The sequence below is a fragment of the Coenobita brevimanus genome, chromosome 103, assembly GCF_032717465.1.
Source record: "Coenobita brevimanus isolate Jiangsu-jjx chromosome 103, ASM3271746v2, whole genome shotgun sequence".
Taxonomy (NCBI): domain Eukaryota; kingdom Metazoa; phylum Arthropoda; class Malacostraca; order Decapoda; family Coenobitidae; genus Coenobita; species Coenobita brevimanus.
Window position 1 is genome coordinate 13,766,723 of NC_137056.1, and position 23,783 is coordinate 13,790,505.

The 23,783-nt window shown below is 42.1% G+C and overlaps 1 protein-coding gene across 1 annotated transcript in view; it reads left to right on the top strand.

Annotated features, from left to right (window-relative positions):
- The window catches only part of LOC145415590 (gamma-aminobutyric acid receptor alpha-like), a 336,377-nt gene that overhangs the window by 254,405 nt on the left and 58,189 nt on the right, over positions 1 to 23,783 (top strand). The window contains exons 8-10 of the mRNA XM_080284811.1: positions 219 to 371; positions 3,500 to 3,633; positions 16,495 to 16,662. Of these exons, the coding sequence (XP_080140937.1) occupies positions 219 to 371; positions 3,500 to 3,633; positions 16,495 to 16,662 (455 nt within the window). The remainder of the gene's footprint in view (positions 1 to 218; positions 372 to 3,499; positions 3,634 to 16,494; positions 16,663 to 23,783) is intronic.

The following is a 23,783-nucleotide window of genomic DNA, read 5'->3' on the forward strand; positions in this document are numbered from 1 at the left end:
TCTCTTTTTCTTCTAATAAACACAAACCTCACACTCTAACCTGACCATATAAATTTAACCTCGGCAACTGTCCTCTCTCTCTCTCTCTCTCTCCTAATAAACACAATCCTCACACTCTAACCTGACTATATAAATTTAACCTCGGCAACTGTCCTCTCTCTCTCTCTCTCTCTCTCTCTCTCTCTCTCTCTCACTCTCTCCACACACCCTCCCCCCAGGCGAGTTCTCCACGCTGCTGGCCGCTTTCCACCTGCAGCGTCACATGGGCAACTTCCTAATCACGGTGTACGGCCCATGTGTGCTTCTGGTCGTTCTCTCGTGGGTATCCTTCTGGCTCAACAGGGAGGCAACGTCAGACCGAATATCCCTAGGTGGGCTCTCTCCTCTACACGGTTCCATCTCTCTATACCAAACAGTTATTCACACATCTGCCTGTGGTATTTCTTCGTTCCTCTCTGTCCCCTCTCTCCTTCCCACCTTCACCGTGTCTTTTATGTGCCTCCTCTCCTCTCCCCTTGTTTCTTTCCTTTTTTTTTTCTTTTCTGTTTTCCTATCTGTACATCTGCCTATTTAGTTCTAATTCATTATATCTTGGCCTATACCCCAGCTGTTTACCACCTCTCTCTCTCTCTCTCTCTCTCTCTCTCTAACCGCCATTACCCTACCCATTCCCCCCCACCAACCTCTCCTGAAGTAGCGTCAGCCAGAACTGAACCAAGTGTGGGTAAGTAAACAGCCGAGAAGGGAAGTGTCCGTAAGTACCCGTAACTATCCATATGTATACCTTGTAAGTAACAGTAGCCGTAGTAAGATCTGTTAAGTATTTGTATTTAATGATCCTGAGCACTTGTATGATTAGCGTATCAGATCTAAGTGTTGATAAGTAAATTTTGTAAGTAGGCCCATCTGTTCATAAATTTACATGACTATCGGGCACTAGCTGCAAAAGAATACCGCACTAGAGTTATCCCGACCTTTTAAGTGTGTACATATAATAGTTTTTTCCATTGCATAGACTTCCACATTTCCTAGGCGCTTGCTGCCATACTGTAATTCCAAGAGAGTAGACTTAGTATGTATTCGTAACGTTTACCGAATACAGTGCGGAAGGTTAACAGTCCCACGATCCTTTGACTTCCTCTAGCTGAATAAAATGATGATATATTAGTTGAAATAATACACTAGACTTGTCCCAATCATGAGAGGGTGTTGTGTTGGCAATATCGTCACCCTCAGTTGCTTAAGACTCGCTCAGGGATGGATAACAGTGAAGCGTAAGCAAGAATAGATTAGAATAAATATTGTTTTATCATGCGACCGAGGATGAGATGAAGGGATGGGGTAGAGATGTGTATGAGTGAGGGGTGTGTATGTTGGGAGGACGGCGGCGAAATGGCAGGGGACAGCGACATGGAGGCGATTTGTTTGTAGGCATCCTTACAGGATTGCGAGTGGATAGATAGATAAATAAATAAATAAATAAACAAAGCTAATGTTGTCACTATGAATGCTCTCAGGATGTTACGACACTCTCAGTCGAATTAAATCCTCTGATACCAGCTGCATTAGAATACTAGAGTTATCCTGACCGTGAGCGGGCTGACAGTAGTGGTATTCAGGCTGTTATACTCACCCCTAACAGAATAAAATTGTCTGTCAGCTGGAAATGAATACTAGAGTTGTTCCCATCACGAAAGGTTAATACCAGAATAAACACTCTCTCTCTCTCTCTCCCTCTCTCTCTCTCCACTGAATAAAAGTCTGTTGATATCTGGAGGAGAATACGTAAATTGTCAGATCCTGGGGAGTTAAATCTCCATTAGGCGATTTTTCTCAGGTAAGAGCATCCTAGTGGTAAGAGGGCAACGGAAGGCTGTATCCAATCCCTCAAGTTCGTAGTAGGCCATCGTAACGTGAATAAAGTCGTCTGAAGATAGCAATAATAATGATGATGATGATGATGATGATGATAATAATAATAATAATAATAATAATAATAATAATAATAATAATAATAATAAAATAATGAAAATTATAATAATAATAATAAATAATAATAATAATGATGATATTGATAACGATAATAATAATAATAATAATAATAATAATAATAGTCATCATCATCATCATCATCATCATCATCTAATCCACGGTTTCCCCATGGGGAGCGTAGGAGCCCGGGGCTAGACAAGTTGGTCTTGACATCTAAGATGAGAGTGACCAGCCTCACTCATCCCTGAGCGGCATTAAGTGAGCAATAAACCTCAACCTTCCCTTGGATATAAACCTGTTCCGGCGCAATCCGATCGGAGCGCCTTAATTACCCACTAAACCACCAGGCACCACAATCTGGTTATATGGTTACCACCCAACGTTGTAAATGGTTTCCTGGTGTACGGGAAACCATCTGGCTTGTCACTCAGTGTAGAGTCACCCGTAAACAGAAGGAGGAGGATAAAATGAAGGAAAAAAAGACAGAAGAGGAGGGATGGAGAGAAAGACAGTAGAGAGGAAAGGGCAGGCACCCGAAAGCAGCACTATATCGAGTGAGTGGATGGGAAGCGCCCCCACCAACCACTAATAAAAGTAATAATAATAATAATAATAATAAATACGTCATCGAACTGAATGGGCTATGCATTCTTAAGTAAGTTCAGTAAATACCCACAAAGATGGCTGAGCAATCAAAAAAATGTATCTCAATTTACTTCCTTGGCTGTGTCGGGGTCTGAAGGTAGGCTATTACAGTGCAGTTCATTCAAAACCCATGAACCTGGTGGCGCCTTGTGGTGGTTTATTCTTGCTACCTCCAGACGATTTCATTCAGCTCAGGGAAGACCTCCTGTAGTGAAAGAGAGAGAAGGAAAGTTACAATTAATCTTCCCAGTTCTCTCAGTTCTTCTCAGGTCTCTCCAAACCTGAATAAAACTGTCTGGAGATACAAATAAAATGGGAGATATAGCGTGGGAGGGAGAGGATCAGGGGTACATGATCAACCCATTCTCCTTAGTGGCATGACATGTAGCACCATTTTCGCAGAATATACTATCATGCCATACCAGGTTCTTTACCCCCAACATTTTCATTCTTGCAGGATCAACAAACATTTTTTACTTGCTCATTGTTGTGCTATCTTCAGGTGAATTATAGCTTGCTGACAACCTAATGGTTTCTTGTGACCTGGGGAATCGTAAACTACGATGGGTGATAACCACATACACAAATAGACGCCTGGTGGTTTAGTGGGTTAAGGTGTACTAGTTGAATATGGTTGCAGGCGAGGGATGACTGAGGTTTATGACTCACATAATGCCATTCAAGGGCCGGGACTGATCCTCCTCACCTTAAATGTAGGGTTTGAGTAGTATAGCCCCGGGCTCTATGTTCCTTATGGGGTAATAAAGGATCGGATGATAGAAATTATTATTATTATTATTATTATTATTATTATTATTATTATTTTCATGGCTAATATTACTGTTACTAATATTTTCCACAGGCATAACCACGGTGCTAACCATGACCTTCCTGGGTCTGGAGGCTCGGACTGACCTACCCAAGGTGCCCTACTCCACCGCACTCGACCTCTTCGTGTGGCTCTCTTACGGATTCATCTTCGCCACCATCATCGAGGTCAGGTCACGCAGGTCTAGGTTAAGACAATATAAAATAGGTTTTGCTGGATCCAGTAGATTGGGATCTGGTTTCGTTGGATCCGTTTAAATTAGGGCTGACCTGAGTTGGCCTGGCATGAGCTGAGTAAGATTGGGAATGGGTTGGGTTGGGTTGAGTTGGACTGGGTTTAGATGAGGGTAAATATAGTTTTGGTAAAGGCTGGTGGGGGGGAGAGCTTCATGTGGTGGCACTGATATAACTGGGCAACTCGCGCTTGGTTATACGAACCTCCCTCAACCCTTTCTCTATTACCCGAAAGAAAGATGAACTGCAAGAAAAGGACAACTTTTGCGAACAGTATGCTACACCCACACTCACCTGGGACCACACCACCACCACCACAACAACAACAACGAGGTTAAGCTTGCTTGTGGTGGTGTATTAGGAAAGTGAGGTTTAACTGGGCTGGATTAGGATGAGTTAGGTTTAGAAAGGACAGATTAGGACAGGTTGGATTAGAATACTTTTAGGATACGTAACGTCAGGATAATTTTTTATAATGCTGTATGTAGTTTACACGACTTAAATTATTTCTGCCTGACTTATTTTTATCCTTTAACCCGCCTGCCTCAAGTGACGTAACCAGGAACTTCACCACTTCAGTCCAGTGACGTATTTTAGCATTTTCCCGTACTACCTTTATATAACATCATTTCAGCGAAGGAAAGGCTTCTCTTAATAAATGGTTTAATCAATGCTGTATCTAACTTCTCGAGTTAGAAAAGTCTGTCCTAAAGCTAGATGAAATGGTCAAATTTTACACGTTGCCCTCATCCGATTTTCGACTTTTCGTTAACATTTTCTAGTAGAATTGGTCATTCTAAGAATCTTTTCTTCTATGGCATTTCTCTCGCAAATTGATAATAAACGAGTTACACGCGACTTCCGCCAATCGCAATCACAGGTAGGTGGTATTATTTCGTAATTACACCCAACTCACTGACAACAAAAGTGGCTAACTCACCTTACACTTTACGCAATTCTAAGCATTTTTTCTTCTATGACACTTCCGTCTTAAATCAACCGTTGATGAGTTATGCAATTTATTACACTTATTATTTTCTATGGGAGAGATTTTCCCTGGCGTGGTCGGACAATTGTGTGTGTTCGTTGGTGCGTGTTATGTGTGTGGGTGGATAAAGCGCATGCGTGGCACATGAATCAGCCAATCACAAAGTAGAATTTCAAATGCCCCATGCTAGGGCTCGCAAGCGGCAAGAGTTGAAACTTGAAAATCAGTTCGTCTCCAACCATAGAGCGGGAAGCTTGCGAAATTTATTACTTCACTGCTATTTCAGTTCTACCAGCAAGAAGATAAAACTGTTGCCTTTGTGTGATCGCATGGTGTTTTACCTTCAACAGGAACAAAGTACCCAAATCAAGGCAAAAGTCTCATTTTACGTGAGGATCAGAAAGTGTTGCGCTGGCGCCTGTCACCAGTTGCTGTTACAGTTACAGACGACTCCTCAGATGCAGACGAGGAACTGTAAACTGCTAGGTAAATGCATTATTTCTTATTTACATCCGGTTAGGTTAGGTTAGATGAGGTTTGGTTAATGTCATGAGGGGTCTGGGGGGCGAAGCCCCCCAGTTAGGAAGCATGGCCAGGGTTGGGGGGTCTGGGGGGCGAAGTCCCCCAGTTAGGAAACACGAACTCCCTAAGAAGCTTAAAATTATTTTCTTCCGAAGGATTTTAGTGTTTTTCGTTTGATTTTGATAACAGTTCCAGTAGGAAATCACTCGCTTTTGCGTTTTTCCCCCACCCAACACCCCGGTTTCCCACAGGTTTCCCAGTATTCTTGGGGGGAGGGGGAAGAACCGCAAAAAAATACGTTTCACGTGATAATAGGCGTCCAACCTGAGTGTTTTCTGTTGTTTTTGGTGTGATTTTTGTTGATTTGGACCGGTCCTTTCCACCGGAAGTCGCTAGTGGAGTTCAACAAAAACTAGCGACTTGCGATAGAAACGAAGGTCAAAATCGATCGAATCACACCAAAAACAACAGGAAACACTCAGGTTGGATGAAAAACTCGGATAAGGGCAACGTGTAAAAATTGACCAAACTAGCGACTTGCGATAGAAACGAAGGTCAAAATCGATCGAATCACACCAAAAACAACAGGAAACACTCAGGTTGGATGAAAAACTCGGATAAGGGCAACGTGTAAAAATTGACCGATGAAATAACCTTGAGTTAGAAGGAGTAAAATATATAATAGCCTACATCATCGGAGTGAAGAGCTTAAAAAGTTGGAGTAAATATAAGAACAAGAGCCATGTTTGTAATAAAGTGAATTTGTTTCTGTACACAGACTGGATCAGACATCGTGCCAGAGCATGTGATGATGAAAACATGGCAAATCCTGTGATGACTGACATGTTAACCCCTTCATTCCGATAACGTATTTCTCCACTTAAGTTTTGTTACTTGAAGATCGTTTTATTTAGGTTTGGAAATACTTTTCAAATTCAAGAAGTTAGATATAGCCTTTGTTAACTCCTTCACTACAATAAGTCGGTCCTAGGTTGAAGCTAAATGTGTAGTGCCAGAAAAATATTATTTGATGAAAACAAAACAATCATATAAAATTATATTCAACCGGTGAATGATGGAAGAAAACAAGAGGGGTACAGGAAGCATTTTTCGGATCTCGTAGTAAATGCTGCATAACAGAGATTATTTCACAATTTTCATTTCGTCAGTATTCTCAAAATTACTAAGGAATAGGTAACTAACCAATTCTAGCTTTGAATATACATATTTATTATACTCCAAGACACTACATGCCAATAATGACCAATAATATATATATATATATATATATATATATTTTATATATATATATATATATATATATATATATAGATATATATATATATATATTTTATATATATATATATATATATATATATATAGATAGATAGATATATATGTTTATATATATATGGAGTGTGTGGTGAAATGCTGAAGCATGGGGGAGAGATAGTAGCAGAATGGATGTGGAAGATGTGCAGATTGGCCTGGGAGGAAGGTAGAGTCCCGGAAGATTGGAAGTCAGGTATAATTATTTCCTCGTACAAAGGAAAAGGGGAAAAAGAAGTGTTTGGTAATCATAGGGGCATTTGTCTTCTTAGTATAATAGGAAAAATGTATTGTAGGATACTTATTGACAGAGTTAGAGAAAGAACAGAGAAATTAGTTGGAGAAGAACAGGGAGGCTTTAGGAAGGGAAGAGGTTCTGTAGATCAGATATTCATTCTTAGATCTTTAGTGGAAAAGTTTCTAGAGAATGGAAAGAACTTGTAAGCGGCTTTCATGGATTTGGAGAAAGCATATGACAGGGTGGATAGACAAGGATTGTGGAAAGTGTTAAAAATATATGGAGTAGATGGGAAGTTGTTGAATGCTGTGAAGAGTATGTACGATGGTGCGAAGGCTGCAGTGCGTGTGGATGGTGAACTGAGTGAATTTTTCTCTTTGAAAGTTGGGTTGAAACAGGGATGTGTCATGTCTCCATGGTTGTTCAATCTGTACATGGATGGGGTAATAAAAGAGGTACAAGGTAGGGTAGTGGATGTTGGAGTGGCCCTGGTGAGAGAGGATAGTGTTTGGAGACTCCCTGTATTGTTATTTGCAGATGATACTGTGTTGTTGAGTGAAGACGAAGGGGAGATGCAAGGCTTGGTGGATGAGTTTGGGAGTGTGTAAGAAACGGAATCTAGAGGTGAATGTAGGGAAGAGTAAAGTGATGGTCTTTGAGAGAGGTGAAGTCAGTGAATGTACAGCGAGGTTGGTTGGTGAGGAATTGGAAAATGTGAGTACGTTTAAGTACGTGGGTAGTGTGATGAGTAAGGATGGAGGTTTGGAGGGTGAAGTGCTTGCAAGGGTACAGCAGAGAAGAAAGGTTGCTGGTTCTTTGAAAGCAGTGATAAGAAACAGGGAAGTGAGCATGGAAGTGGAAAAGTTACTACATGACAGTATTGTGATACCAACTCTAACGTATGGAAGTGAAACTTGGACGTTGTTGGAAGGACACAAGTCAAGAGTGAGAGCAGTGGAAATGAGTTATTTAAGAGGAGCCTGTGGAGTCACATGGAGAGACAGGCTGACGAATGAGGATATAAAGGAGCGTTGTGGTGTGAATGTGGATGTGATAGGAAGCGTTATGAGGAACACACTGAGGTGGTTTGGCCATGTGGAGAGGATGGAGGGTGAAAGACTGACGAAGAGAGTGTATGTGAGTGAGGTGGAGGGGGGAAGAGGGAGGGGGAGGCCGAGGATGAGATGGAGGTATGGGATGGAGAGGTATATGAGAGAGGGGTGTGTGAGTTGGGAGCAGGGCAGTGAAATGGCGGGGGACAGGGTGACTTGGAGGCGATTTGTTTGTGGCCACCCCAAACGGGATTGAGGCGTCTGGCAATAGATAGATAGATATATTATTGGTCATTATTGGCATGTAGTGTCTTGGAGTATAATAAATATGTATATTCAAAGCTAGAATTGGTTAAAGTTACCTATTCCTTAGTAATTTTGAGAATATTGACGAAATGAAAAATTATGAAATAATCTCTGTTATGCAGCATTTACTACGAGATCCGAAAAATGCTTCCTGTACCCCTCTTGTTTTCTTCCATCATTCACCGGTTGAATATAATTTTATATGATTGTTTTGTTTTCATCAAATAATATTTTTCTGGCACTACACATTTAGCTTCAACCTAGGACCGACTTATTGTAGTGAAGGAGTTAACAAAGGCTATATCTAACTTCTTGAATTTGAAAAGTATTTCCAAACCTAAATAAAACGATCTTCAAGTAGCAAAACTTAAGTGGAGAAATACGTTATCGGAATGAAGGGGTTAACATGTCAGTCATCACAGGATTTGCCATGTTTTCATCATCACATGCTCTGGCACGATGCCTGATCTAGTCTGTGTACAGAAACAAATTCACTTTATTACAAACATGGCTCTTGTTCTTCTTATATTTACTCCAACTTTTTAAGTTCTTCACTCCGATGACGTAGGCTATTATATATATATATATATATATATATATATATATATATATATATATATATATATATATAATAACCACAGGAGAAATGAAAGGAGCGACAGTGAGTACTTTCGTTTATTACATCTTCAGACAGAGTGAGACAGAAGCTTAAAGGGTAGAGGTCTTTTATGCACACCCGCAGTGGCACACAGAACAAAGGATGACCTGAATCTAAAAATGGGTGATGGGTGATAGGTACCTTTCTTTTTTTCTTCCTTAGGGATGCACGTGACAAAGGAGGGAGTAGGAGGAGAGGAAAGGAGAGATGGAGGGAGGGGGAAAAGGGGATGGGAGGAGGGAAAGGGGGAAGGGGAGGGGGGGGAGGAGGAGGGGATAAATACTGCTGCTTAACTTAAGACCTAGGGGATTAATGCTAGGTGTGTCCCACACAGGTGTAACTACAATACCAGGAGATGACAGGGAACAATCAGTTGTTAGTCTGGGGAATACTTCTGTAAATTTAATTCAGCTAACAATTTATCACAATTAAAATGACGATTGCTCATGTTTACATTCTTTTCATGTGTGCCAGAAATTATATAAGATTCTATTACATTTCTTTCATATAAGCTTCTTGATCTTGCTAGAATCTTGGAGCCTGTCCAGTCAGTATGGTGATCACTGGATGCTTTGTGCTGAAATAAACCACTACTCTGTTGGGCTGTCCTTACACTGTATTTATGTTGTGAGATTCTAGTTTCCAAATCTTTTCCAGATTGTCCTATGTAAAAATTTGATACAACTTTACACGGGATTTTGTAAACAACGCCTGAATTACTGAAAGGGCTGTTCTTGGTGAAAATTTTCTTGATGTTGTTCACATACTGAGGAAGCTTAATGTACGAGTAGTATTGAAATATGAGAACACCATAAAAAAAACCTAATCAAGAACAGCCCTTTCAGTAATTCAGGCGTTGTTTACAAAATCCCGTGTAAAAGCTGTAACAAATTTTACATAGGACAATCTGGAAAAGATTTGGAAACCAGAATCTCACAACATAAATACAGTGTAAGGTCAGCCCAACAGAGTAGTGGTTTATTTCAGCACAAAGCATCCAGTGATCATATTGACTGGACAGGCTCCAAGATTCTAGCAAGATCAAAAAGCTTATATGAAAGAAATGTAATAGAATTTTATCTAATTTCTGGCACATATGAAAAGAATGTAAACATGAGCAATGGTCATTTTAACTGTGATAAATTGTTAACCGAATTAATTTTACAGCAGTATCCCCCAGACTAACAACTGATTGTTCCCTGTCATCTCCTGGTAGTGTAGTTACACCTGTGTGGGACACACCTAGCATTAATCCTCTAGGTCTTAAGTTAAGCAGCAGTGAATGTACAGCGAGGTTGGATGGTGAGGAATTGGAAAATGTGAGTACGTTTAAGTACTTGGGTAGTGTGATGAGTAAGGATGGAGGTTTGGAGGGTGAAGTGCTTGAAAGGGTACATCGGGGAAGAAAGGTTGCTGGTTCTTTGAAAGCAGTGATAAGAAACAGGGAAGTGAGCATGGAAGTGAAAAAGTTTCTACATGACAGTATTGTGATACCAACTCTAACGTACGGAAGTGAAGCTTGGACGTTGTTGGAAGGACACAAGTCAAGAGTGAGAGCAGTGGAAATGAGTTATTTAAGAGGAGCCTGTGGAGTCACATGGAGAGACAGGCTGACGAATGAGGATATAAAGGAGCGTTGTGGTGTGGATGTGGATGTGATAGGAAGCGTTATGAGGAACACACTGAGGTGGTTTGGCCATGTGGAGAGGATGGAGGGTGAAAGACTGACGAAGAGAATGTATGTGAGTGAGGTGGAGGGGGGAAGAGGGAGGGGGAGGCCGAGGATGAGGTGGAGAGGTATATGAGAGAGGGGGGGTGTGAGTTGGGAGCAGGGCAGTGAAATGGCAGGGGACAGGGTGACTTGGAGGCGATTTGTTTGTGGCCACCCCAAACGGGATTGAGGCGTCTGGCAATAGATAGATAGATAGATTTATCCCCTCCTCCTCCTCCTCCCTCCCCCCTCTCCCCTTCCCCCTTTCCCCCCTCCCCTCCCCCTTTCCCCCTCCCTCCCTCTCCCCTTTCCTCCCCTCCTACTCCCTCTCCTTTGTCACGTGCATCCCTAAGGAAGAAAAAAAGAAAGGTACCTATCACCCATCACTCATTTTTATTTTCAGGTCATCCTTCGTTGTGTTCCACTCCCTGATGCAGGTGACCATAAGTTAAGCCGCAGGTAAAAATTCAGGTCATCCTCTGTTCTGTGTGCCACTACCTGCTGCGGTTGTGCATAAAAGGCCTTTACCCTTTAAGTTTCTGTCTCACTCTGTCTGAAGATGTAATATACGAAAGTACTCACTGTCGCTCCTTTCATTTCTCCTGTTTATATTTTGCACACATATCTTCAGGGTGAAGTGAAGTCTCTGCATATATATATATATATATATTAGTGATGGTCTGAATATTCACATGCATACTCGCAAATATTCGCATATTATTTCGATATTCGCATTCACATTTGCAGTCACTTGTTGTCATGCGAGTATTTTGCGAATATTAATAATGTAACTTTATAATGTTTGTAGACAATCAAATGAAAAGTTAAAAGCATGAAATGAAAAAATGTTTTAGGTTGATGTTGCCAACCAAGCAGCTGTACCAAGCCAGCTAGGGCTGCTTAATTGCTGCATCACGCTGTTTAGCCAAATTCCCAGAAAAGCCTGGATCTCTCCAAATTTTTTGCCTGATGACGGAATTTTAGGATTTCTCATTAAAAAGTGGGTAATCTGCAGGTCATTAGCGCATAACCAGAAAAAGTACTATGAATCCCAATAATTTCTGAGAGAGAGAGAGAGAGAGAGAGAGAGAGAGAGAGAACGCCTGTCTGACGTGATCTGTTCTTGGTCCGTTCGAAGTTCGTTCAGGACGCGTCTGATATCCCCGGGGGATGCATGTAAGAGATGGGTCCTCGTCTCGTATCCTGGTAACAGAAAATTGATAGAAATTTGTCCATTCAATTTTCTATGGCTGAAATTCTCACAGTGAAATAAATTCGTATAAAAATATGAATAACTCACGTTTCTATGCCATCAAACACATTATTCGCATTCGCAAGTATTGGAAATTCCTATTCTCATTCGTGAATGTTGAAAAACATACATTCGGACCATGACCAATATACGAGGTCTGTCCAGAAAGTATTGAACCTTAAGGTTCCAAAAAAATAAATAGCTAATTGAGCTGGGACACTAATCCCCCTCAAGTAGGCCCCTTCTAACTTGATACACATAGCCCAGCATTCTTTCCACTGCCTAAAACATATTTCAAAACTCGGTTTTCGGTATCTCCTGGAGGAGCTTCGTCGCATTTGTCATGATCTCTTCTCTCGGGTGAACATTGCTCACGACATGTTGGAGTGTGTGAATCGCAATCCAGACTTTCTGAAGACTGCCAGCACTGGATGTGAGACTCTGGCGTACAGGTACGACCCGGAAACCAATGCACATTTGTCCCAGTGGACGCACACAGGGCCGCCTCAGCCAAAAAAGGCACGACCGGTCCGTAGCAAAGTGAAATGCTCTCACATGTTGACAGTAGTTTACGACTACCGAGGTGTTGGGCATCACGAATACGCACCAGAAGGTCAGACTGTTAACAAACATTATTGCCTCAACGTTATCCGTCGTCTTCGTGACGCAGTTCAACGGAAGAAGCTAGACCTCTGGAAAGCCGCAAGTTGGAAGCTGCACCATGACAACGCCCCTGCCCATTCTTCTTAACTGATTCATGAATTTTTGGAAAAGCACAACTTCCCGCAGGTCCAGCAGGCTCCCTACCAACCAGACATGGCTCCGTGTGACTTTTGTTTATTCCCCAAGCTCAAAACTCCGCTGAAGAGTTTCCGATTTGAGACGAGAAAAGAGACCATGACGAATGCGACGAAGCACCTACAGGAGATACCGAAAACCAACTTTTCAAAAATGTTTCAGGCAATGGAAAGCATACCTGGCAACGTGTGTCAAGTTAGAAGGGACCTACGCTGAGAGGGATTAGTGTCCCAGCTCAACAGGTTAGCTACTTATTTTCGTTACAACCTAAGGTTGGATACTTTCTGGACAGACCACGTATATATATATATATATATATATATATATATATATATATATATATATATATATATTCAGTTGTTCTGAAGTCGGTGAACAAAGAAAGTAAAGGTAACAGGTACTCCTGGCACTGAATTTAGAGGCAGATACATTCAGAGTTTGATAGTTGTTTGAGTATGGGATACCACTAGCTTCAAAAGCCCACCAGGTGGAATTCCGATAAATGTAACCTAAGCCGGAAACCCCTATTTCCAAAATGGTACCATCAGGTCAGAGTCAAATATGAAATGCGTATATATTCTGATATTTCATAGGACTATAGGAGACAGATAATTGTGGTGTTTTAATAGGGTTTTCGGGTATGCCCGATGCAGTGATGGCATCAAAAACTATGTTAGACGTTGCATAGATACCGAAAGCCAAGATGGCCGTCACAGAAAGTTCGTCATACATGAAAACGTAAACGTGGGAGAAAGCAAATTTTGGTGTCTATGGTCAGTTATAGTATGAATATAGTATACATTTCAAAACACGCGGTTTGGTAAAAGAGGCTAATAATAAGGTTAAATACTGTATAATAATTTCATTGAGACACATCACACAGTAACCTACAAATAAATAAGCGCATCGATATCAATGCGGTTATCACTGATCACTTAATAAGGTTATTTGTATCTATGAGCTAATCTGAAAATTTTAAATTCCCACTTACACAGAGTATTCTTTAAATGCCGGTTAAATTATTATCATATAAGAGACAGCATAAGACACTCGAAGTTTGGAAGGCCCTTACGTACAGTAGCATAGTCAGTCACATGGTACTGGATTACAGGCATAAACCCTACTCGCATCACAGGCACAGTGGCACTAAATGTAAGAGAGTGTGAACCACCCCATGTACTCTAGGGAGAGAACAGTACCACACGCAGCATCTCCTCTCGGTAGACTACACCTGATGATGGATATAAGAAACTCGCGCTGACCTGCTTTAAACGATGGGCGTTTCTCTATAACATTGAAGTTTGGGTGAAGGCTTGGCTTCACCAATGGTCCGGGGTGATGTGGCACTTCTCGGCATGGTAGTTTGGGAGGCAAACACAGTGTGCTTCTTTGCAAGTTCTTTCTCAGAGTAAGTTTTCACTCTGGGAGAGAGATTATCTGCTGGCAGAGCACTTGCATGGTAACATGATGGGATTTAGTGCCCGAGAGAGATGATCTGTCATTGAAATCCCGTTTGCCCGTGGTTTCGCACGTGAATGCATCACGAGTGAAAGTGGATGGAACTGGAGCTACATTCCCATGTGACTTAGCAACGACATAGGCAGCCAGCAACAGCATGGGTCTCCTTACATAACTATAACTGGTACTGACGCCCATACGGTATGCTGCTGTCAGTACCTTGAGGCTGTGGCTCTTCCCACATTGATATTTTTTTTTTTTTATGCAAGGAAGGAGGAGCCAAAGGCCAGGAGCCTGAAAGTTTGTTCTCTCTGAGGAAAAAAAAAAAAAGATAACAGAATGCCGAATTCAATATCTGTTCATTTCGAAATGCTTGGACACACTGCGTTTGAAAGACTAGAGGTCATAGGCAGTCGGAAATACAGACAGTGGGAGACAGTTCCAGAGTTGGCCTGTTTCATACATGAAGGACTGGAAGTAATGGTTAACTCTTGTACTAGAGAGTTGAGCAGAAAAGAGATGAGAGTTTGTTGCTAGACAGGTGCTACGCACCCACCGTAGTGGTGGAGGGATACAAGCAGACAGTTCAGAGCAGTAGTGACCATTGAAGTAGCGATGGAAAAGAGATAACGATTCAACAGTGAGGCGAAGAGACAGGTTAAGGGATGCCAGTAAGAGGTGGAGAGTTAATGAGACGAAAAGCCTTTGACACTACCTTGTTGAGAAGAGCTGTATGTAGGGAACCTCCCTACACATGAGAGTTGTACTCCATACACGCGCGAATAAAGCACGTATATAAACTAAACAACTGTGCAGGGAGTCGGCTAAGCACACCTAATCTCTTGGAAGCAGGTTTATAGGAGAGGTAATATGATTATTCCAAGTTAAATCCCGAGAGATGAAACCCCAACTATGTTTAAAGTGATGCAGGATTCAGTTGGATATTGTAAAATATTAGAGGATGCTCCTGCAGAAGACTTTGGCGGGTTGAAAGATGTAAGAACTGAGTTTTTGATGCATTAAAAACAAGATAACTTTTACCCCAGTCAGAGATATGAGCCAAGTCGGACTGGTGTACCATAGCCTCATCCCTTGTTTGTTGAAGTAACTGCTGAGATGGGCACTGCGGGAACCGAATGGAACAGTGCTAAATAAACAGTTCTGTAAAAAATAATTTGAGAACTCCAGGTACAGTTTTACACTCCCATTAGAAGGTATATGTTCCAAAGGTTGTGGAATATTTTGGTGTATAATACCGAATTTGAGAATATTATGTCAATAGGTTGGGGATACACGAACACCCTTTTATACATCCAAATCTATGTTTTTTACGCTCCAGACTGGGAATCGAAGCCGAAACTTCTAGACAGAAGTTAGGCTCTGATGCAACTACACCACGGCATGATAAACGCTGAGCCACCTGAATTTTTTGACGAATCAAGTAAATTCATGATGGGAGGATATATTTCAGTCACAACACATCAGGATTATTGCTCAGCTCCACGCAACTTAACAAGTGACCGAGCAGTTTTATCTATCCTAGACACAATTCGAGCGTCTTGGGGCAGCAGAACCAATTATCCTTATGTATTTGGGTGTAGAGACAGTAATGTTTTCGCTAATAAAGGCGTTCATCGGGAACCTATTTAAGGTTATTCGCAAGTGCCAACTTTGTATGCACACACACACACACACACACACACACACACACACACACACACACACACACACACACACACACACACACACACACACACACACACACACACACACACACACACACACACACACACACACACACACACACACACACACACACACACACACACACACACACACACACACACACACACACACACACACACACACACACACACACACACACACACACACACACACACACACACACACACACACACACACACACACACACACACACACACACACACACACACACACACACACACACACACACACACACACACACACACACACACACACACACACACACACACACACACACACACACACACACACACACACACACACACACACACACACACACACACACACACACACACACACACACCTTTGGGCCCGTGTATTCTCGTTAGCTTGGTAGGCATCTAACCTCTCTTCCTTACCAACATTTTTGCATAAAGTACTTTTTTATTGCCTTTTATGATATTTGTCTTCGTAAAATGGACAGTAATTGCAGTGATGACCGACAGGAGAACAGAGATGGTCCAGATACAGAAAGAAAGTGGTAAGGAAAAAGAGCCTCCCACCCCGACGAGAATACGGCCCTTTGTCTCATTTTAAATCAGCCTTCATTTCCTCCTTTCTCGTTATTCTTTTCCTCATCTTCACGACGATCGTTCCTCAACTCCACATTTTCTTTCAGGGAATTCCCCCCCCCTCTCTCTCTTTCTCTCTCTCTCTCTCTCTCTCTCTCTCTCTCTCACTTTTTCCCCTCCCCACAGTTCGCCTTCGTGCACGTGTTCACCAAGGTTGGGTCAGGTGAAGTCTACCTATCTCAGACCAGCTCCGAAATAGACTCAGACGAAGAGGATGAGGATGAGGAGGAAGACGATGATGATGAGGAGGAAGAGGACGAGGGGGGACAGAAGAAGGGGAAATCTAATTCACGAGTAAGTTTAGTTTTCAACCTCTGCATTCCAGTATCGTCTTACTTGTGTTATTCTCACTGTTTTCAGATTCTTTAACTCAATTTACACCACATTTAACCGAGCTGGAGGGGTTATACATGACCTTCACTCACCTCATTATTAGATTTTCTTAACTTGAAATGCATTGTTCGGTGGTGCCCTGAGTAAAATTAAAACCCCTTCAGGCCAACGACGCCTTTATTTTTATTGCTACTCACTTCGAATGATTTTATTGAGTGTAGTAAATATCTTGTGGTAAAGTTTTAGGTACAGTTTCCAACACCTCTTGCATTACGATGAATTCTGATCATATTGTGTTATTCGCGGCATAATTCTGTTCTTATCAGAGGAAATTTCTTGTTGTCAGTGGTTAATTGCGATTAATTCGGTATGATTCAAAGAGAGAGAGAGAGAGAGAGAGAGGTTTCATTTTACAGGGCAAAATTCAAAAATTGTCATCGTAGGCTATATTACCTGCCATTACATAAGCGAATAGTTCTCACTAAAAGCCACTAAGTACAAAGTTAATATTACTCCCAGCCTTTCGATTAAAAAAAAAAATCACGGTTTTATTTATCCGCTTTCACTGGAAACGATGGTTAAAAAAAAAAAAAAAAGGCACTTCCAAAATATAGTCTGTGCCAATCCAAAACTCACATAAAATTCACCCTCTTTTACTGCCTGCGTTGGGCAACGATTATTAACAACCCTTGATGTCGTCTCCTCTCGTATTTTGTTCCAGCTAACGCCAGACGATTTTATTCAGCTGAGAGCAGTCACAGAAGCCTAACAATTAACATCGGAAACATTAACTATGCTGTGGCAGGAAAAACTCTGCTTTCTATTCCAGCTAGCGCCTGATGATAATATTCAGCTATAAAATCTTCAATGGAGCTTGAGGTGGTAACAATTTTCTTCCCCTTCACAACGATGACGTTTAATTTTAATACGGGGACATTCCTGCTGCCTTCAAACGATTACATCCAACTTACAAGAATGCCTTCCGCACTACAGTGTTTTTCGAAGGTTATATCCAACATTTCCAGAGGGAAAGGTCTGTCCCAAGCCGAATAGTCATCCTGAGATGGCAAGAAATAGTGAAAAAGTATTCAGAGAAAGAAACAAGTTGTATGCTGCATTCATGGATCTGGAGAAAGGATATGACAGTAGACAGATAAGGACTGTGGGAAGTAATGAAAATATGAGGTGTACAATGGGAATTGGTGAATGCTGTCTAGGGTATGTACGTGGGCGCAAGGACCGTAATGCGCGTGGAAAGAAAACCAAGTAAATGTTTTGATCTAATATTTAGACTGAAACATATATGTCTCTCTCTCTCTCTCTCTCTCTCATCATCATCATCATCATCAGCCGTTTGAGTATCCACTGCAGGACCGGCCTATCGCGACCGAAGTCGGGACAATACAGCCAATGTATCTCTACCAAGTGGCTTAGGCTGTCTGGTAGAGATTGTATGTAGGGTGAGAAGTGCTTGTAAGTGTAATTGTAGTGTTGGAGTGGCTTTGGATGTGTGTGTAGTCTGTGAACCAAGTGTAATCGGCCCGCGCAAGCCGACTGGGTGCAAGCATACTTTATAGTAAGCGACACTGGTTCAACCACAGCACCCCTTGTCTTCGCCAATGCAGTACGTGGCCAGGTGAACGACACTCCCAAAGTTTATTACCCTGGCGGGGCGCGAACCCTGGTTCACCCGTGTACGAAACGCACACTCTACCACTCTCTCCCTCTCTCTCTCTCTCTCTCTCTCTCTCTCTCTCTCTCTCTATATATATATATATATATATATATATATATATCAGTGGCACAGTGGTAAAGTGTGCGTGTTCGTACACTGAAGAACGAGGGTTCGCGCCCCGCCAGGGTAAAAAACTTTGGAAGCGTTCTTCTGGCCACGTACTGCATTGGCGGACATAAGGGGTGCTGTTTTTGAACCACTGTCCTTACTACAAAGTATGCTTGCACCCAGCCGGCTTGCACGGGCCGATTACACTTGGTTCACAGACTACGCACACATCCAAAGCCACTCCAACACTACAATTACACTGACAAGCCCTTCTCACCCTACATACAATCTCTACCAGACAGCCTAAGCCACTTGGTAGAGACACATTGGCTGTATCGTTCCCACTTCGGTCGGGATAGGCCGGTCCTGCAGTGGACACACAAACGGCTGATGATATATATATATATATATATATATATATATATATATATATAATATATATATATATATATATATATATATATATATATATAGCAAGAAAAAGGGATAACCTATGGAGCAAGAGGATGACTGACTGGACACCAAGAGATTGTAAGCGGTAGAGAGGTGGCTTGCGGTCCTACCGGACCCAGGATCAAATCCCCGCTGGGGCAGGGAACAGTTTAAGGATTTGAATTTCATTACGGCAGACTTTACCGATCTACCAGAAGACCCGTCGACATGTCGTAAAAATACCCCCGCTAATACCAATACACCGGTCCTGTATGAGACAGCCCTAGCATGTATTCAATATGGACGGTGGGTGTTAGCGCCGAAGTGGTGACATGTAGAGGTTACGATATGTTGGAAGACTACTGGGCCTTGGGAGCAGGCTGAGAAGCCTATGTCCAGAGTCGAGCACATAAAAAAATAAAAAAATAAAAGACAGAACATGGAGACATAAGATAGAGAAATTTGCAGGGAAAACGTGGCAAAGATTGGCTCAGTCAAGGAATTCGTGGGAAAGGTTGGGGAAGGCCTTTGTTCTGCAGTGGACTAGTTATGGCTGATGTTCTATATATATATATATATATTACCAGACACCTTAGTTCCGCAAGGGGTGGCTACAAACAAATCGCATCCATGTCGCCCTATCCAACGCCATTTCACTGCACTGCACCTAGCTCACCCTCCCTCCCTCTCATATACCTCTCCACTCCATCCCTTCATCTCATCCTTTGCCTCCCCCTCCCTCTCCCCCCTCCACCTCACTCATATACTCTCCTCGTCTGTCTCACGCTCTCCATCGTCTCCATATGGCCAAACCAACTCAACGCATTTCTCCTAACGTTTTCTATCACATCCACATCCACACCACACCGCTGCTTCACTTCTTCATTTGTAAGTCTGTTTCTCCATGTGACTCCACATCTATTTATCTGTCTATTGCCAGACGCCTCAATCCCGTTTGGGGTGGCCACAAACAAATCGCCTCCAAGTCGCCCTGTCCCCTGCCATTTCACTGCCCTGCTCCCAACTCACACCCCTCTCTCTCATATACCTCTCCACCCCATCCCTTCATCTCATCCTCGGCCTCCCCCTCCCTCTTCCCCCCTCCACCTCACTCACATACCGGTACATCTCTTCGTCAGTCTTTCACCCTCCATTCTCTCCACATGGCCAAACCACCTCAGTGTGTTCCTCATAACGCTTCCTATCACATCCACATCCACACCACAACGCTCCTTTATATCCTCATTCGTCAGCCTGTCTCTCCATGTGACTCCACAGGATCCTCTTAAATAACTCATTTCCACTGCTCTCACTCTTGACTTGTGTCCTTCCAACAACGTCCAAGCTTCACTTCCATACATTAGAGTTGGTATCACAATACTGTCATGTAGTAACTTTTTCACTTCCATGCTCACTTCCCTGTTTCTTATCACTGCTTTCAAAGAACCAGCAACCTTTCTTCCCTGCTGTACCCTTTCAAGCACTTCACCCTCCAAACCTCCATCCTTACTCATCACACTACCCAAGTACTTAAACGTACTCACATTTTCCAATTCCTCACCATCCAACCTCGCTGTACATTCACTGACTTCACCCCTCTCAAAGACCATCATTTTACTCTTCCCTACATTCACCTTTAGATTCCGTTTCTTACACACCCTCCCAAACTCATCCACCAAGCCTTGCAGCTCCCCTTCGTCTTCACTCAACAACACAGTATCATCTGCAAACAACAGTACAGGGAGTTTCCAAACACTGTCCTCTCTCACCAGGGCCACTCCAACATCAACTACCCTACCTTGTACCGCTTTTATTACCCCATCCATGTACAGATTGAACAACTATGGAGACATGACACATCCCTGTTTCAATCCAACTTTCAAAGAGAAAAATTTACTCAGTTCACCATCCACACGCTCTGCAGCCTTCGCACCATCGTACACACTCTTCACAGCATTCATCAACTTCCCATCTACTCCATATTTTCTTAACACTTTCCACAATCCTTGTCTATCCACCCTGTCATATGCTTTCTCCAAATCCATGAATGCCGCGTACAACTTCTTTCCCTTCTCTAGAAACTTTTCTACTAAAGATCTGAGAATGAATATCTGATATACACAACCTCTTCCCTTCCTAAAGCCTCCCTGTTCTTCTCCAACTAATTTCTCTGTTCTTTCTCTAACTCTGTCAATAAGTATCCTACCATACACTTTTCCTATTATACTAAGAAGACAAATGCCCCTATGATTACCACACACTTCTTTTTCCCCTTTTCCTTTGTACAAGGGAATAATTATACCTGACTTCCAATCCTCCGGGACTCTACCTTCCTCCCAGGCCAATCTGCTCATCTTCCACATCCATTCTACTACTATCTCTCCCCCATGCTTCAGCATTTCATCACACACTCCATCAATTCCTGGGGCTTTCCCCGGTCTAACTTTCTTCATTGCTTCCACAACTTCTATCCTACTGATTTCTTCCTGTCTTCTCACCTCCCTCCTTCTCCCAGCCATTCCCTAGCCACTTATACTCGCATTACTTCCATCCTCTATGTTCAGTAATTCCTTAAAGTGTTCTCTCCATCTGCTCACTTTTTCTCCCTTCTCCACTAGTAATCTACCATTTTTATCTTTCACTCCACATGCTTCTCTTATATGACTCATTCCACTGCTCTCACTCTTGACTTGTGCCCCTCCAACAAGGTCCAAGCTTTACTTCCATACGTTAGAGTTGGTATCACAACACTGTCATGCAGCAACTTTTTTTTTACTTTCAGGTTCCCTTCCTTGTTTCATAGCACTGCTTTCAAAGAACCAGCAACCTTTCTTGTTTTACCCTTTCAAGCACTTCACCCTCCAAACTTCCATCTTTACTCATCTCACTACCCAAGTACTTAAATGCACTCACATTTTTCATTTCCTCCTCATCCAGCCTCACTGTCCATTCAGTGACTTCATTTCTCTCGAAGACTATAACTTTAGTCTTTCCTACATTCACCTTCAGATTCCGTTTGTTACACACTTCACAAATATCTAAGCCTTGCAGCTCCCCTTCGTTTTCACTTAATAACACAGTATCATCTGCAAACAACAGTAGAGGAGTTTCCAAACACTGTCCTCTCTCATTAGAGCCGCTCCAACATCCACTGCCCTATTTTGTATCTCCTGTTTAATTCCATCAATATAGAGATTGAATAACCATGGAGACATGACACATCCCTGTTTCAATTCAACCCTCAAATAGAAATATTCACTAAGTTCATTGTCCAGACGCACTGCAGCCTTAGAACCCTTATACATACACATTACGACATTCATCAACTTCCCATTTACTCCATGTATTCTTAACAGTTTCCACATTCCTTGTCTATCCACCCTGTCATATGCTTTTTCTAAATCCATGAAGGGCGCTGACAACTTTTTTTCCTTCTCTAGAAACTTTTCCACTAAAGACCTAAGAATGATTATCGGATCAGCACAACCTCTTCCTTCTTAAAACCTTCCTGTTCTTCTCCAACTAATTCCTCTGTTATTCCCCTAACACTGCCATTCAATAAGAATCCTGCCATATACTTTTCCTATTGCACTGAGAAGGCAAATGTCCCGTATATATATATATATATATATATATATATATATATATATATATATATATATATATATATATATATATATATATATATGCATATCCCATTGGATCCCAGAGCTGCTGGACGAGGCATTGCACTGGGAGGGTACTAAGCGTACCGCCCTCCGCCTATCGGCTCACAGTCGCGAAGCTCAGGCCCCTACTCGGGGGTTCCCTACTTTATTAAGATTTGAAAATTCCCAGTTCTGTCCAGTACTGCGGACACTGGGTTCCAATGGGATATACTATATAGATAGATAGATAGATAGATAGATAGATAGATAAATTAGAGACAGACAGACAGACAGACAGACAGACAGATAGACAGACAGACACGCAGACAGACAGACAAACAGACAGACAGATAGGTAGATTGATAGATACAATGTAGGGCAGTGGGTGTTGGAATATTCATAGTAAGAGAATGTAGAGTTTGGATACTGCCTGTTTGCTGATGATACTGAATTGTCAGGTGAAGATGAATGGGGGATGCAAGGCTTGATGAATGAGCTAGGAAGCGTGAGTGTAATTTACAAAATTTAAAACTGACTGTAGCTGAGAGTAATGTTGTGGTGCTTGAGATGCTGTACATGAAGTTACGGAGTGCATAGTAATGTTGATGGCGCCACAAGTGCGAGTGTCCTCAGGTATTTAAATAGTTTGACGAGTAAGGATAGAAGTTAAGAGAATGAGATGCATGACTGGGGACAGGTGGGGATAAAGGTCGCTTGTTCACTGTCAGCAGTGGCAACTAATAGGGAAGTAGGCACATGAAAAAGATATATATATATATATATATATATATATATATATATATATATATATATATGTGTGTGTGTGTGTGTGTGTGTGTGTGTGTGTGTGTGTGTGTGTGTGTGTGTGTGTGTGTGTGTGTATAGCTACATGCCTTGGTTGGAAATACTGTGATTGCATGTGAAAGTGAAACTTAAATCCTGTTGGTAGGACAGAAGTTAAAAGTGAGAGCAGTGGAAATGAGACATCTGAGAAGAGCAAGTGGAACTGCGTGGAGAAACAAACAGACAGAAACAGTGAAAGAGCGCAATGGTGTGGATGTGGATGTTAGAATGTATTGTGAGAAATACTTTGAGATGGTTTGGCCATATGTGATCTGAAGAGAGAGAGCAGCCAAATAACAGAAGACAGGGGAGATATTGACGTGGAGGTGAAGAGGTTAAGGCAGTTTGTTTCTCGCCTTATCACCACGAGGGCCCTC